The sequence below is a fragment of the Rhinatrema bivittatum genome, chromosome 3, assembly GCF_901001135.1.
Source record: "Rhinatrema bivittatum chromosome 3, aRhiBiv1.1, whole genome shotgun sequence".
NCBI classification, from domain to species: Eukaryota; Metazoa; Chordata; class Amphibia; order Gymnophiona; family Rhinatrematidae; genus Rhinatrema; species Rhinatrema bivittatum.
Window position 1 is genome coordinate 513,039,419 of NC_042617.1, and position 13,988 is coordinate 513,053,406.

General features: G+C 44.9%; 1 protein-coding gene across 1 annotated transcript in view; it reads right to left on the minus strand.

Annotated features, from left to right (window-relative positions):
• Nucleotides 1-13,988, minus strand: part of ADCY3 (adenylate cyclase 3) — a 369,755-nt gene that overhangs the window by 74,378 nt on the left and 281,389 nt on the right. Inside the window, exons 9-10 of the mRNA XM_029596196.1 lie at nucleotides 12,016-12,158; nucleotides 9,284-9,445 (exon numbers count right to left, since the gene is read on the minus strand). Of these exons, the coding sequence (XP_029452056.1) occupies nucleotides 9,284-9,445; nucleotides 12,016-12,158 (305 nt within the window). The remainder of the gene's footprint in view (nucleotides 1-9,283; nucleotides 9,446-12,015; nucleotides 12,159-13,988) is intronic.

Sequence of the window (13,988 nt, forward strand, 5' to 3'; positions counted from 1 at the left end):
GAGATGCTTCGGAGTGAGCACCAAGGTGATGGAGTGGATTACAAATTGATTGACTGATAGGAGACATTGTGTAATGGTAAATGGAACCTACTCTGAAGAGAGAGCCATGTTAAGTGGACTGCCACAGGGATCGATATCAGGACCGGTTCTGTTCAATATCTTTGTGAGCGACATTGCAGAAGGGATAGAAGGTAAAATTTGTCTATTTGCATGTGATACCAATTTCTGCAACACAGTGGACAACCTGGAAGGAGTAGAAAGAATTAAAAGTGATTTACAAAGGCATGAAAAGTGGTCGAAGATTTGGCAGCTGGGATTCAATGCCAAGAAGTGCAGAGTCATGCATCTGGAATGTGGTAATCCAGAAGAGTGGTATGAGATGGCTGGGGGGGGGGGGGGGGGGGGGGAAGCCTGATGTTCATGGACCAAGAGCGGGATCTTGGGGTGATCGTTTCTGGTGATCTGAAAATGGCGATGTAATGTGACAAGGCAATAGATAAAACCAGAAGAATGTTGGGCTGCATAGAAAGAGGAATAATCAGTAAGAAAATGGAGTTGGTGATGCTCTTGTATAGGTCCTTGGTCAGGCCTCACCTGGAGTATTATGTTCAGTTCTGGAGCCTGAATCTCAAAATTGATAGAGACAGGATGGAGGCAGTCCAGAGAAGGGCTACCAAATGGATTGGGGTCAGTAAAAGAAAACCTACGAGGAGAGGCTGAAGGATATGAATATGAATACCCTGGAAGAGGAGGCACAGTGGTGATATGATACAGACCTTCAGATACCTAAAAGGCTTTAACGATGTGCAAATGTCAAACCTTTTTCACTGGATAGAAATCAGCAGATCTAGGGGACACGAAATGAAACTCCCAGGAGGACACCTCAGAACCAATGTCAGAAAATATTTCTTCACGGAGAGGGTAGCGGATGTCTGGAATGCCCTTCTGGAGAAAGTTGTTAAAATCAAAACAGTGAAAGAATTCAAAAGGGTATGGGATAAATACTGTGGAACCCTAAAGGCAGTTATTACCCTTAACCAATAAGCCTTGATATTGTTGATGCAACTCCATCATTGCTCTCTGCTTCAACGGCAGGGAGAGAAGGAGAACTGGATTCATTCAGCAATTGAGGGCCCTGACATTTTTGGTCTGGGGAAGTATGGGGGTAACTTTTATGGTCTGAGAAACATATAAAATGGGATAACCTATATGGTGCAGGCTTACTGGGAAGACTGGATGGACCATTTGGTCCTTTTTTGCAGTCATTTCTGTTTCTCTGTTAAACTCTGAATCATTTATATATGTGTTATGAGCAAGTTAACGAAGTTGCTTATTCTCTTAGTAAAACTGAACAGTTTCATATGCTGATAAGTTAGGCAGTTTCAATTGATGAGGAATGCGTGTATTTTGTTTATAAAATTTTTCTCTCTCCCTTACCATCCAATAAATCTTTCTCCTGATGTAAGGGAGCTCTTAAAGCATTTTTTTTTATAAAGCCCTGAACAGCTGTTTGCTTACTCAGGTAGGGGTGGGGAGTGTTATCTGCTGGCTGATAAGAATCCAGGGAGCTTATCTGTTTACGGCAGCAGTGATACTGACTTGCTCTAGTCTGAGGAGCGGAAGTGGTTGCAGCTCTGCTAATGTACTGTAGGAGATTAATTTAGGCTGTTGATTAGGAAGAACTAACAGGCTGCATCAACTAAAGTTTAAGACAGCTCCCAATGTAACAACTGAGCTGTAAATGTTTTTTTTTTATCATATGTTTGCTGATACAATAACCTGTGGCTTAAAACTGTGCGTTGAAACTCAGCGAACAGTTTCTTAATGCACCGGTTACAATTTTTTAAAATTCCCAATGCAGTAAAGGACAGGCAGAAGAGATGCAATGTCCATATTCTGGGAGCCTTGGAGCACAATAAAGAGAAGAATGTCTTTCAAATTGTTAGAAACATCTACAATTTCTGTATACCAGAATACAAGGGACACAAAGTGAGAATAGAAAGAACCCACAGAATTGCTCGCAGCCCAGGACAGCACTATAGCAGAGCTATTGTGCTATGCTTTCATTATTTAGAAGATAAGCAGGGCTTAATGAAAAATGTGAGCAACAAAGACTACATAAGCTTTCAAGGTGAGGAGTTAAAAATCTTGGATGGATGGGTAGATTGGATGGGCCATATGTTCGTTTACTGCCATCATGTTCTATGTTTCTAATCATGCAAGCAGAATAACATGGGGTGGATATTACACTGGCTAATATCGTTCAGCCGGACCCTGGCTGAACGACCTTCTGCAGTCGATCTCCTGCCGGCGCCATTTTCCGTACGGAAAACGATTTGCGGCAGGAGATCGCTCCCGGACCCCCGCTGGACCCCCAGGGACTTTTGGCCAGCTTGGGGGGGCTTCCTGACCCCCACAAGACTTGCCAAAAGTCCAGAGGGTGTCCGGAACGACCTCCTGCAGTCGAATCGTGTTGGTCTATGGCCGCCGCCATTTTGCGCCGCCATTTTGCAAAATGGCGGCGCAGAATGGCGCCGGCTGAAGACAACACGATTCAATTGCAGGAGACCGTTGCGGACCGCCGCTGGACCCCCAGGTAATTTAAGGCATTTGGGGGGGGGGGTTTGGGAGGGTGGGGGATTTAATTTAAAGGGTCGGGGGTGGGTTTTAGGGTGTTTTAGTGTGCCGGTTTTCCTGCCCTCCCCCTTCCCCTGATTTAGCTATGGACCGCCGCTGGACCCCCAGGTAATTTAAGGCATTTGGGGGGGGGTTCGGGAGGGTGGGGGATTTAATTTAAAGGGTCGGGGGTGGGTTTTAGGGGGTTTTAGTGTGCCGGTTCACGATTTTAACGATTTTCACGATACTCTAAACACCCAAACGGCGACGATACGATTCCCTCCCCCTCCCAGCCGAAATCGATCGTTAAGACGATCGAGGACACGATTCACATCTCTACTGGGCATATTACCAGTAGTGCCCTGGTTGATTTCCTTACATCTAAGGATAGTGCAATTACAGTTGAATAAAGAAGGGAGGATCCTTTCAGTGCAGCCTCTCCCTTTGAGGGTGCTGGAGTGGCCGTCCCCTTCTTAGGGTTTATAAGCAGCTCTCTCCTGAGAGCTCTGGGAGCAGTATTAGTTCAGAGTTTTGGAGGAGGTTGGAGAGATTTTCCTCGGAGCTAGCATTTTTTTGGTCCTCCTGGAGGCTGTGGCTCCATCTAGCCTAGGACCTTTGGGTTAGGTTGAGGACTCCACTCACAGTCCTTTTACCTTTTTTGTAAAAGGACTGTGAGACTCCAAGGTGTTTGCTTGGGGAGAGGTCTTGGGCAAACCCTCTCTCTGGGGGGCCTGGGTAGAGAACACCTACCCCGCTATGACCTAACCAGGAAGCAGAGGAATGCCAGTGACCAGTTACAGTGTCTTCTGGTGTTTGAATCTGAATTGCAGACAAGATTTTTGTTGGCTGCCCAGGAGGAAGTGTTTTTGACTCTTTTTTGCCTGAAGCCAGGGATCCTGACATCTGATGTTCCTGAGAGGATCCCTACCATCATGGATTCATTTGAGAAAGTGAGATAGCAGAAGAAATTCCTACTGTAAGAACTTTGAGGACACCCATCTGGAGTCTTCACCCCTGGGGAGAGACAGGGTTAGACTCTATGTAGAGACTGTGTTTTATCATTTTTTACCAGTGTAATCTGATCATACTTCTATTAAGATTACATTGGACGGCCTACAGATGAAGTTCCTTAGAGAAATTGCTTAATGATACAGTTTTAGGAATAGGTTTGTTTTAGCATGCAAGAATATTTGCAATTTAATTATAACAATGAAGTTGATTTATTTACTGTTTGGGATGCTGCTAAGGCTTTCTTATGTGGAACTATCTCTTTTTTTGGCAGCATACAAAAAAAAGCAATTTGCAGTTTAATCAGAGGCTCTTAAAGCAGTGTTGATTAATTTGGAAGCAGTACATAAGAAGAAAAGAGATGATGGTATACTAAGAGGTATACTTAGAATCCAAAATGAGCTTCACACCCAAGAAGCCTCACAAATGTATTATTACTCCATCTATTATTAGCCTCCCTGCCAACAGAGGTCATCAGTGACCCTCGCTCACAGCTGATCTAGCCACCTCTTTCCTGATCACATGACAGCAATTCCAGACCTATTTAGCCCAGTCTCTCCAAGCACTCCTTAACTCTTCATCGATTCACCTCGGCTCCTTGATCTGGCCTTCCGTGCTTTCTTGTCTTGTCTTGTGGCCTTCCTTGACCTCCTGCCCTGCCTTGTGGCATTCTTTGGTATCCTGCACTACCCAGTGGCTTACCTTTGCCTCCTGCTTTACCTTGTGGCCTACTTTGGCCTCCTGTCTTGCTTTATGGCCTTCCCAGCTTTCCTGCCTTTGAGACCTTCTGGCCTTGCTGTGTGTCATTCCAGGCATTCCTGCCTTGCTCAGTAGCCTCCTGGGCCTTCTAGGTTCACCTAGCCCAGCCTTGTGCCCTATTTGGGCTTTTTTGTTTATTGTTTGCTTGTTCTAGTTTTGTCCTTGTCCAGTCCTTGTCTAGCCTAGTCTTGTCCTGGTCTCCAGCCCAGGCCTTGTCTTGTCTTGTCCTCTCCAGCTGTGTCTCCAGCCCAGGCTTTGCCTTTGGTTCCAGCCTTGTCTCCAGCCCTGTCTATATCCAGTTCCTGCTTGCCCTTGTTACAGACCTTGTCTCCAGTCCAGGCCTTGCCTTTGGTTCAGCCCTGCCTGTATCCAGCTCTTGCCTGCCTCCAATACCAGCCTTGTCTCCAGCCCAAGCCTTGCCTTGATTCCAGCTAAGTCCTGCCGGCCACCAGAACCCAAACGCTCAACCTGTGGGGGAGATGGCTGGTCCAGGAAGACCACCGTTTCCAGTCCTGTCCTGCAGTCCTTGCTGCTCCTGTAGGGGTAATCCCTGATCCCAGTCTGCCTGACCATGACAGACTGGCATATTGCTTGCAGCTTACAAGACAGATTTTTTATGAGCATGCCAATAAGAGCAGTGAACTATTACTGTGTCAATTAAAAAAGGTCAAAATTAAAAGAGTGTTAATAAAATTAAAAGTGACTGTGGAAATAGTACATATAAATCCAGTGAGATTGCAGAATGTTTTGTGATCTATTAAAAATAGATGTATACCTTGTAATTATAAATCAGCAAAAACAGCACTGGATAGGTCCTGTGTATCAAAATTAATGAACAAAAGACACCACCTATAAATAATTTAACGTGGCTCTATCAATACCAAATGGATCCAAAGGATCTAAACAATGTGTATAAGTAAATAAATATACTGTTTTATAAGATGCCGCATCAGCAAGCCTGGCGACGTGTTCAACCATCCAAACCATCTTATAAAACAGTATATTTATTTACTTATACACATTGTTCAGATCCTTTGGATCCATTTGGTATTGATAAAGCCACGTTAAATTATTTATAGGTGGTGCCTTTTCTTCATTAATTACCTTGAAATTACAACAGGTTGGCTGGGGACTCTTAAATTACCTAAATTGCAAGATCATATTAGAGAAAGTATGAACGGGACACACACAGAGCACAGTGCTAAGGGCATGTGTGAGTGAGTGAGAGAGTGTGTGGGTGGGAGGTGGGGAGGAGGAAACAGGTAAGATGAAAAGACAAGATCTATACACTACTGAAAGCATTCGAAAATAAGTCGGCAGGTCCAGATTTATTACCAGCAGAATTTTATAAATTTTTCTTGGTGAATCTGGCTCCTGTGTCACTGCAGATCTTTAATGCTGCCCTTCTACATGATAGACTCCCCTCTTCTTTCTATATTGATGCCATTTTTGTTATCACTAAAGAAAGGAAAGATTCCTTATGTACTCAAATTACAGGCCTATATCTTTGCTAAATGCAGACCACAAAATATTTGCTAATATGTTGTATTTATGCAGTGAAAATTTTATACCTCAAATTATTTACCCAGACCAAGCAGGTTTTATCAAGAGGCAGCATGGCTTCAGGCTTTCATAACATACATTGTTCAATTAATGTGTTACATTTAGCTTCATGAGAAGGTCAGCTATCCTGAAAAAGCTTTTGACAATGTGGAGTGGTCTTACCTGGTTTGTATTTTATTTCCTGTTGGCCTTAACGATAACCTGATAGGTTGGATGAAAGCCTTATATTTTGATCCTTTAGCTTTGGTATAAGTGAATGGTGGAAGATCCCATTTTTTTTTGGGGGGGGGGGGGGGGGGGGACGACTCACAACACTATTCAGCTTGTACTTGAAGAGAGTAGATATGGTCCTGTCACACAAGGGTGGAGACAGGCATCTATAAACCTGTTAGTCTAATCTCAGTACTGGTCAAAACTGTGGAAATACTACTTGCGAGAAAGAGAGTGCAGCAGCTGGAAACAAGCAGAATGCAGTGCATCAGAAACATGGTTGTGCTACCAGACAAACTCGATTGAGTACTGTAATTAGGTAATAAAGGTTATGGCTCAGGGATGTGTGCTAGTTGTTGCCTATCTGGACTGCAGTAAAGCTTTTGACAATATTCTGCAAAGACAACTGGTAAGCAAACTGGACAGCATGACAGTCGGCAAGAAAGTTGAAAAAATTGGGTGAGAAAGTAATTGAGTGACAGGATGGTAAAGGCAACATTATCACTGGGGTTCCCCAAGGCTTGGTTCTGGTCCCGGTTCTTTCAATGCTATTTTTAGTGACATTGCTAAGAACTTGAGGGGAAAATGTGATTGCAGATGATACTAAAATCTATAACAGAATAGATACATCAAAAGGAATGCAAAAAATGAAAGGAGATATGAAAATAAAACCTGGAAGAATGGTCAAAGGTTTGGAAAATGAGTTTCTGAGTAAAAAAGTATTAAATCATGCAAAAATCCAAGTAGAAAGAGAAGAACTGGAAATTGTGAAACAAGATCTAAGAGTAACAATTTCAGGTGACCTGAAGATAGGCAGTCAATGCAATAAAGTAACTGGGAAAGTTAACTGTTTGTTTGGTTGCATAAGTAGATATATCATCAACTGGAAAAAGGAGGGAATATTGCTTGGCACAGGTTACCAGTGAAACCCCATCTGGAGCATTATATGTTCATTCCTGGAGGCTGTATGGATAGTGAGTGGATTGCAGCAGTTCAGAAAAAGCCTACAACAATGACACAAGCTCTACAACACAAACCCTACAAAGAAAGGCTTAAGACATGCAGAGGGGGCAACATTTTACCCACAGACTTTGCAAACAGCACAGGTGCTTTCCCCAGCGAGATCATGCATGTACGCAGATATGTATGCACGGAACTGTGCGTGAACACGTGTATTATTAACCCCTCCCCACCTCTGCCCCCGGAAACAACACCTCTGTCTGTGGGCAAAAACACGAACTACACACATACTTTTATATACAGAGAGGACAGGCCGTTTTACTCTTGGAAATCCTTTGAAAATTGCCCTCTCAGAATGTATTCACTAGAGAAAAGAAGGGATTGGGGGGGCGATGTCGACATGATAGAAATATCCAAATATTTGGCAGAGTTCACCAAAGAATGGAAAGATGAAATTTTCCATATGATATGAAGCTGCAAGGAGAATAGTATAAAGGAAACATGAGAAAATACTTCTTTACGGAAAGGGTGGCGGATACCTCGCATAGCAGAGGTGGTGATGAGCAGAACGTACAGAATTTTAAGATGCACGGGACAGACACATGCTGGCCCTTTAAACATGCGATATAAAGCATGGGCCGCTCGCCCTTTAAACATGTAATAATAAATACAGGACCACTGGCCCTTTAAAAATTGTGAGGCCGCTGGCCATTTAAAGTGAGAGAGTGTGTGGGTGGGAGGTGGAAACAGGTAAGATGAAAAGAAACTTTAGAGAGCCAAAGAGGGAAATCAGAAGCCAACTGACAGAGAGTGGTGGGACGACTGCATCAGCTTTCCATGAAGGCTGGCGGAACCTGTGTGACAGGGGCACCAAAACCGGGCCTGGTCACTAGAAATGGGCCTGTAGAGAAGTTTGACTTTTTGGCTTAACTTCCATTGAATGTTTGTCTGAAGTTAACCAGGTAAGCTTCACCTGAATCACTTTGCTGCTCGCCGGCATACTGAATATTTCCTGTATGTTTCTATATAGGCAAGATCAGGGAAGAGGCTGAGGAAAGATATTAGATAACATAAGTAGAAGAGAATTTTCATTTTTCAGTTCAGATACTGGATTTGTGACTTTTGAAAGTTTGAAATTATTATAGATTGTATGTACCTTTAAAAAAAAGCCACCTGATCCTTACGTGGCCGACCAATCAAAGATAAAACAGCGCAGATATTTGAAAATCCAAATGTACATCTGCAGCTTCTCCCCCAACTTAGACCAACCCCCCCCCGCAACACCAGGAATGTCCCTTTTTAATCTGGTTAAAAGTATTTGCATTGTGGAAGATCGTGTGTGTGCTTTCACGCCTTCTGAATCGAAAAATGAGCACGGCGCTTTCCCCCAAACTGGTGAGCTGTAAGAACAAGGCCAGAGAGCCACAGTCTTTGGGCAGCATTTGTTCTGATTGCCCCCTTTGTTTTACCCTTCCTCCCAGTGAGAATCGCAGTGCTTGAACCAAGACTGCCTGTGGGCAGAGGGGCCGGAAGGGAAGCCTCTGTGGATAACAGAGGTTACAACTAAAGGGGGCAAGTTTCATACTCCGTTGGTACTTTTCACCTGCCATCTTTGCACCAGTTTTCAAAGTAAAAATCTGTGCATACTTTTATTCTGAAAACCGACCAAGGAAAAAGTACCCGAAGAGATTTACCTTTGCTTTTTCTGTGGATACTTTTTCTACTTCATCTAACCAAAACTATGGAGGTAATTTTCAAAAGGTTTTACACGTGCAAATGGGCTTTTTGAAAATTGCTATGACATGTGCTACCTTTACACGTGTGACTCCTTTGAAAATTGCTTCCTAAGAGTGTAGTTTTCTCCCACGACCTAGCCCTGCCCTGGAAATGTCTCCACTACAATGCAAATAAAAGTGCACACACTGTGGAACAATGAATACTTTTACCCACATACAGAGTAGGCAATTTTTAACTTTTACCTGTTGAAATTGCTTTGAAAGTTGTCTTTCCCGTTAACAGATGCTTGGCCTCCCTTGGCACCAGAGCATACTGTCAATGTCATGCCCCTGACTCCCATTAGCTCTGACAGGGCTGCCTAGTCGCACTTTATGGTGTCCCATTCTGTGCAGGTCCAAGGGCCCCAGCGTCCGCTTTCAGTTTTACTCACTTGGGATCTATGAAGATCTGAACAAGGGTGGTCAGGAGCAGCACCACACAGGAACAGCTGAAAGCAGCGCCACTCTGCTTCTCCTTCTCCACTGAGAATCGGGTCTCCATCTCAGGGTTAATGAAGCGCATGGACAGGCGATAGGTATATTTCCCTTTCAACCTATCCAACAAAAAAATCAGAACGTTATCAGCTCAGTGGCAATTCAAAAGACAGCGTCCCCCGTTCTAAGTCACAGTTTCCTGGAGGTTTCCAACAATCTCAACACTGACTAAGTCCGACCCTATTCAGGTTCTGAGACCTTCTGAGATCAGAGCGCAAGGCGGGGTGTGGCCAAACAAATAACATGCAAAGGTAAGTAAACTATTACATAAATCAACCAACACTTCCCTTCAATTCTATTGACAGAGTCTACCTTTTTGTTTGATCTGCTCAGATTTGAGGCAGTGCTGTTCTGAAATAATCACAGCAGTTAACAAAGTAAGTGTTTTATGGTGCTGCTGGTAGATTATTTGGCTTTCTACCATAGCTAGTAACTTCCAGGATACAGATTTTTCCAAAGTACTTTGTTTTTGAAGATATTCTGCAGGTTGTTATTCCAAACTGCACACTAATGCTTTTGGTATTACTGTATTAAGTTTCCAGGAAGGCTGGGGAAACCGGCAGAGAGCAGCCATGATTATAACTTCAACATCAGTGGTACAGCTGCATTGGGTTTCTAAGAAAGCTGGAGTAACCTCCATGGGGTGACTATTGTTATGGCCCTAACAGCAGTGGTACAGCAGCGTTAGGCTTCTAAAAAGACTGGGAAAACTGGCATAGAGCGGCTATGGCCAAAACCGTAACATCAATGAACATGACTGGGACAAACATAGAGGGTAAAGGTGGGAATAGGGTTGGGAGGTCAGGGAAAAGACATGGGAGAAGCAGGTGTTGGTTTCATTTTGGAAATTTATATGAACATCTACTCAACGGGGCAAAATGGATGGTCATTTATCATTTACAATGTTACTATATTACATGCTTTCCTTTTCAGCATTATTCTGTGACTGTCCCTGGTATATATACCTGAGAACCCTCCGAATTGGTCCAGAAACTCTGGAATTCTAAAGGAATTGCTGGCTCTCTGGGCCGACACCACAAATCTCTGGTACAGCAGAGAAGTGCTTGTGCAGGCCCAGAGAAAGAGGAAATCCTTGGGCTCATGCAGGCAGAAAGGAGTGTCAGCCATGCGGGAGGTTGGGAAGAAGGAAGAAGAGTCCCACTGACCTGTGTGGCAGGAAGAAGGTGGAGAGATGGCATCGGCCATGTGGCTGAAGAAGAAGAAGTTATCCTATCTGCCATGCAGACCTGAAGAAGGAAGCTGCTGCTGCTGGTGTGTTTGCGGAAGGAGAGAGAATGAGTGAGCATGTGTGAGAGTGGTGTGTGTGTGTAAATGGGCGTGTATGTGTGTGTGAGAGAGTGAGCTGACACGAGTGTGAGGGAATGTGAGAGGAGTGAATGTGTAAGTGAGCATGTATGAGAGGAAGAATGAGCAGGTGAATGAGAGTGTGTGAGAGAAAGTGAGAGTAAGTGTGTTAGAGTGTGTGTATGAAAGAAGAGAAAGTTTGTGTGCCTACTGCCTGGACTCACCCTTTTGCGTCCTCTTCCCCCCCCCCCCCCCCTCCCGGCTAATCTACGAAAAGTCTCAGGGTGACTCGACATCATAAGTTCTCAAGAATGCTGATATAGCTGGATGAGTTTTTATCCAGCTAAGTCAAGAGTGGTCCGTATGTATTCTGGGGTAGAATGGCATTATCCAACCAAGTTAGCTGGCTGCCCAGTGGCTGAAAATGGACCCCTAATAATTTAGGTGAAAATACACTTCCAAACAGATTGGACCCCCAATAAGATCCCAAGCCTAGGTTTGCAGGGATGGAAGTTCCAATCTGAACTAAACACGCTCACCCAGCTAACTCAATTCTTATACTGTATCTCATTATGAAGTGTGCATTATCGAGGGCAATTCCCTCACTGGAATAGGGACCGCACCAGTTCTCAAAGTGACCTTCTGCTTTGAAACTTGCCACAGATACAGAGTCTGCATGGTTGCTTGCACGGGATTTTTGTGGGAGGAGAATTTTACTGGAAAAGTATGCACCAAGATCTGAACATGCCATGTATGTGCGAATGTTTCCTCCCCTGACCTAAACACCTCCCCTTACTCCAACCATCTCCGGCCGCCCGCCCAGGAAAACCTCCTCTCAATGAGGCTTAAAGTCTCTGCGGTGCTCAGAATTTTAGCCGCACTGAGGGAGGGCGATGTTCAGAAAGCCAATGAACGAGGACATGAAGCCTTCCAAACTGTCCTGAAAAAGGTAATGGGCAGACTAATGGCAGTTTGAATAAGAGTGACAGCCACTTTCCATTCTGTTTAAGTTATTAGGATTATTTCCCCCCTAAAAAGGTTTTCTTTTCATTGTAAAGAATACCATACTTTTGGGAACTACAAAACATTATTAGCCAGGCGGACAAAAGAAAGCTATTGCTATCCCTGGGAGTGAATAAAAGGAATTAGATCGACCTCATGGGATCTGCCCGGTACTTGCGACTTGGATTGGCCACTGTAAGAGACAGGATGCTGGGCTCGATGGACCTTGGTCTGACCCAACAGGGCATTTCTTATGTTCCTATCTTTTGAAATATCATTTGAAGGTGCTATTGGGGGGGGGGGGGGGAGTAAGGAGTCTTACGCTTGGACAGTCTCTCGCTCCAGCAGGGCTTCATTCAGCAAATTGTTCAGTTCCTGCTCGTTCTGCTTGGCATCGACGACCCTCTCTGCCAGGTCCCGCAAACGCAGTCTCCGACGGGGGTTGGGGAAGGAAGGATTCACCACCTGCATTAGAAAGAGAAGAACAAGTAGAAGGAGAAACACTCTGTATAGCCTCGGCTTAAGTCCCAATATATTTCTTTTGGCAATAATCAAAAATTCCATTGCCCCCCCCCCCCCCCCCCCAACTTCGACACTCCACTGACAGACTACCCAAGCCTGAAAACGAAAACAGTCTAATGTCCCCTCAACAACTTTACACTAAATTTGGTTGATCTAAGTCCAGTTGTTCAAACATTATAAGATTGGTAGGGGACACACAGAGGGAAACTAAAACTCATGCAGACATCACTACAATCTGATAAGACTTTCTTCATATTAATGCAAAGGTAAAAAACACAGAAGTGGAGCTCAGAGTTATGTGCATTTATTTACTAAATCCTTCATTCATCTATTTACTCAGTAAGGGCCTGATTTCCTAATGCTTTTCGCCATTCTGTGTCTATGGAAAAATGCTTAGTAATTGAGGTCCTAAATTTGTAGAGCAACTATTATAAAAACTGATAAGCTACAAGCAAACTACATCTTGATCAGCTACCTGACATTTTTTCTCTTTCTACAGAGTTAAGCAATCCAGATTTTCTGAAAAGTTCTGTTTGATGTCAAAATGGGAATAGAGACCACACCAAGTAAGAGAGGCTTGATGGAACAAGGCCTTTCTCTTGAACTTCATAGTGTTGCGTCGGAGGTGGACCCTTGGGCCGAGGTGGGGTTGACGCAACCCGTAGGTAAGGACATATGGATCCCCACCGTCAGCAGGTGGAGTGGGCTGATAGTCAGAGGCTGCTGGAGCTTCACCTATACCAGCCCTCGTTCCCCACGGGTTGAGCCTTTGGGTGCCGGGGGACAGTAGGACTTAGGTGGGCCTCTGTGTGTAGTCGAAGTAAGAGTTGATTCAGCCCAGAGACAGCAGGTGAGAAATGGTACAGTCTTACTCTGGACTGGGTAATGTCCTGGAAACTCGGGCAGACAGAGGGTGCTCGTGTAAAAGCAGGCCGAAGCCTGAAGAAACCACGTCCAGGGAGTAAGATGAAGAGGCGTCCAAGGGCAGGCTTGAGTCAGGACTGGTGGCAATCTGAAGGCAGTGGCAAGCAAGGCTGAGGTCTGATCACGGAGATAGTCAGGAGTGTAGTTAGGCAAGGCAAGGTCAAAAGCGTAGTCAGGCAAAGCAGAGGTCTGTGTCTGGAGAAAGGCAGTAACATAGTCAGGCAAAGCAGAGGTCTGAGTCTGGAGATAGGCAGTAGCGTAGTCAGGCGAAGCAGAGGTCTGGGTCTGGAGATAGGCAGTAACATAGTCAGGCGAAGCAGAGGTCTGGGTCTGGAGATAACCATAGCGTAGTCGGGTGAAGCAAAGGTCTGGGCTTGGAGAGAGTTAATGGCGTAGTCAGGCAAAGCAAAGTCAAAGTCTATGTAGTCAATCCGAGGTATGAAGCAAGGGTAGGAACGAGGAGACTGGAACCAGGAACAACGAGAAACAGGAACTAAAGGATGAGACGAATCTCTAGAAGGCAACATGTACGCGACCAGTGAGGAGACCTGTTGCAAAGGCAATGCTAGGGAGTGGAGTCTGAGCTTAAATACTGTAGCTAGGTTGACGTCATCATCTGGGCTGCGGCTAGGTTCCTGCTGTGGTCCCTTCTTAAGGATCAATGATGCGCGCGCCTAGGGAGGGGCACAGCACGAGTAGCAGCGTCTCTCCGCTGGCCACGTGGAGAGGCCTGGAGAGAAGTGATAGCAGGACCGGGAATGCGGAGATTGTGGCAGGGCCGGAGGCACTGGGTGAGGCCCGAGGACGGAGCTGACGGCCCACTGCCACCAGCAAGGAGGAACCAGAAGC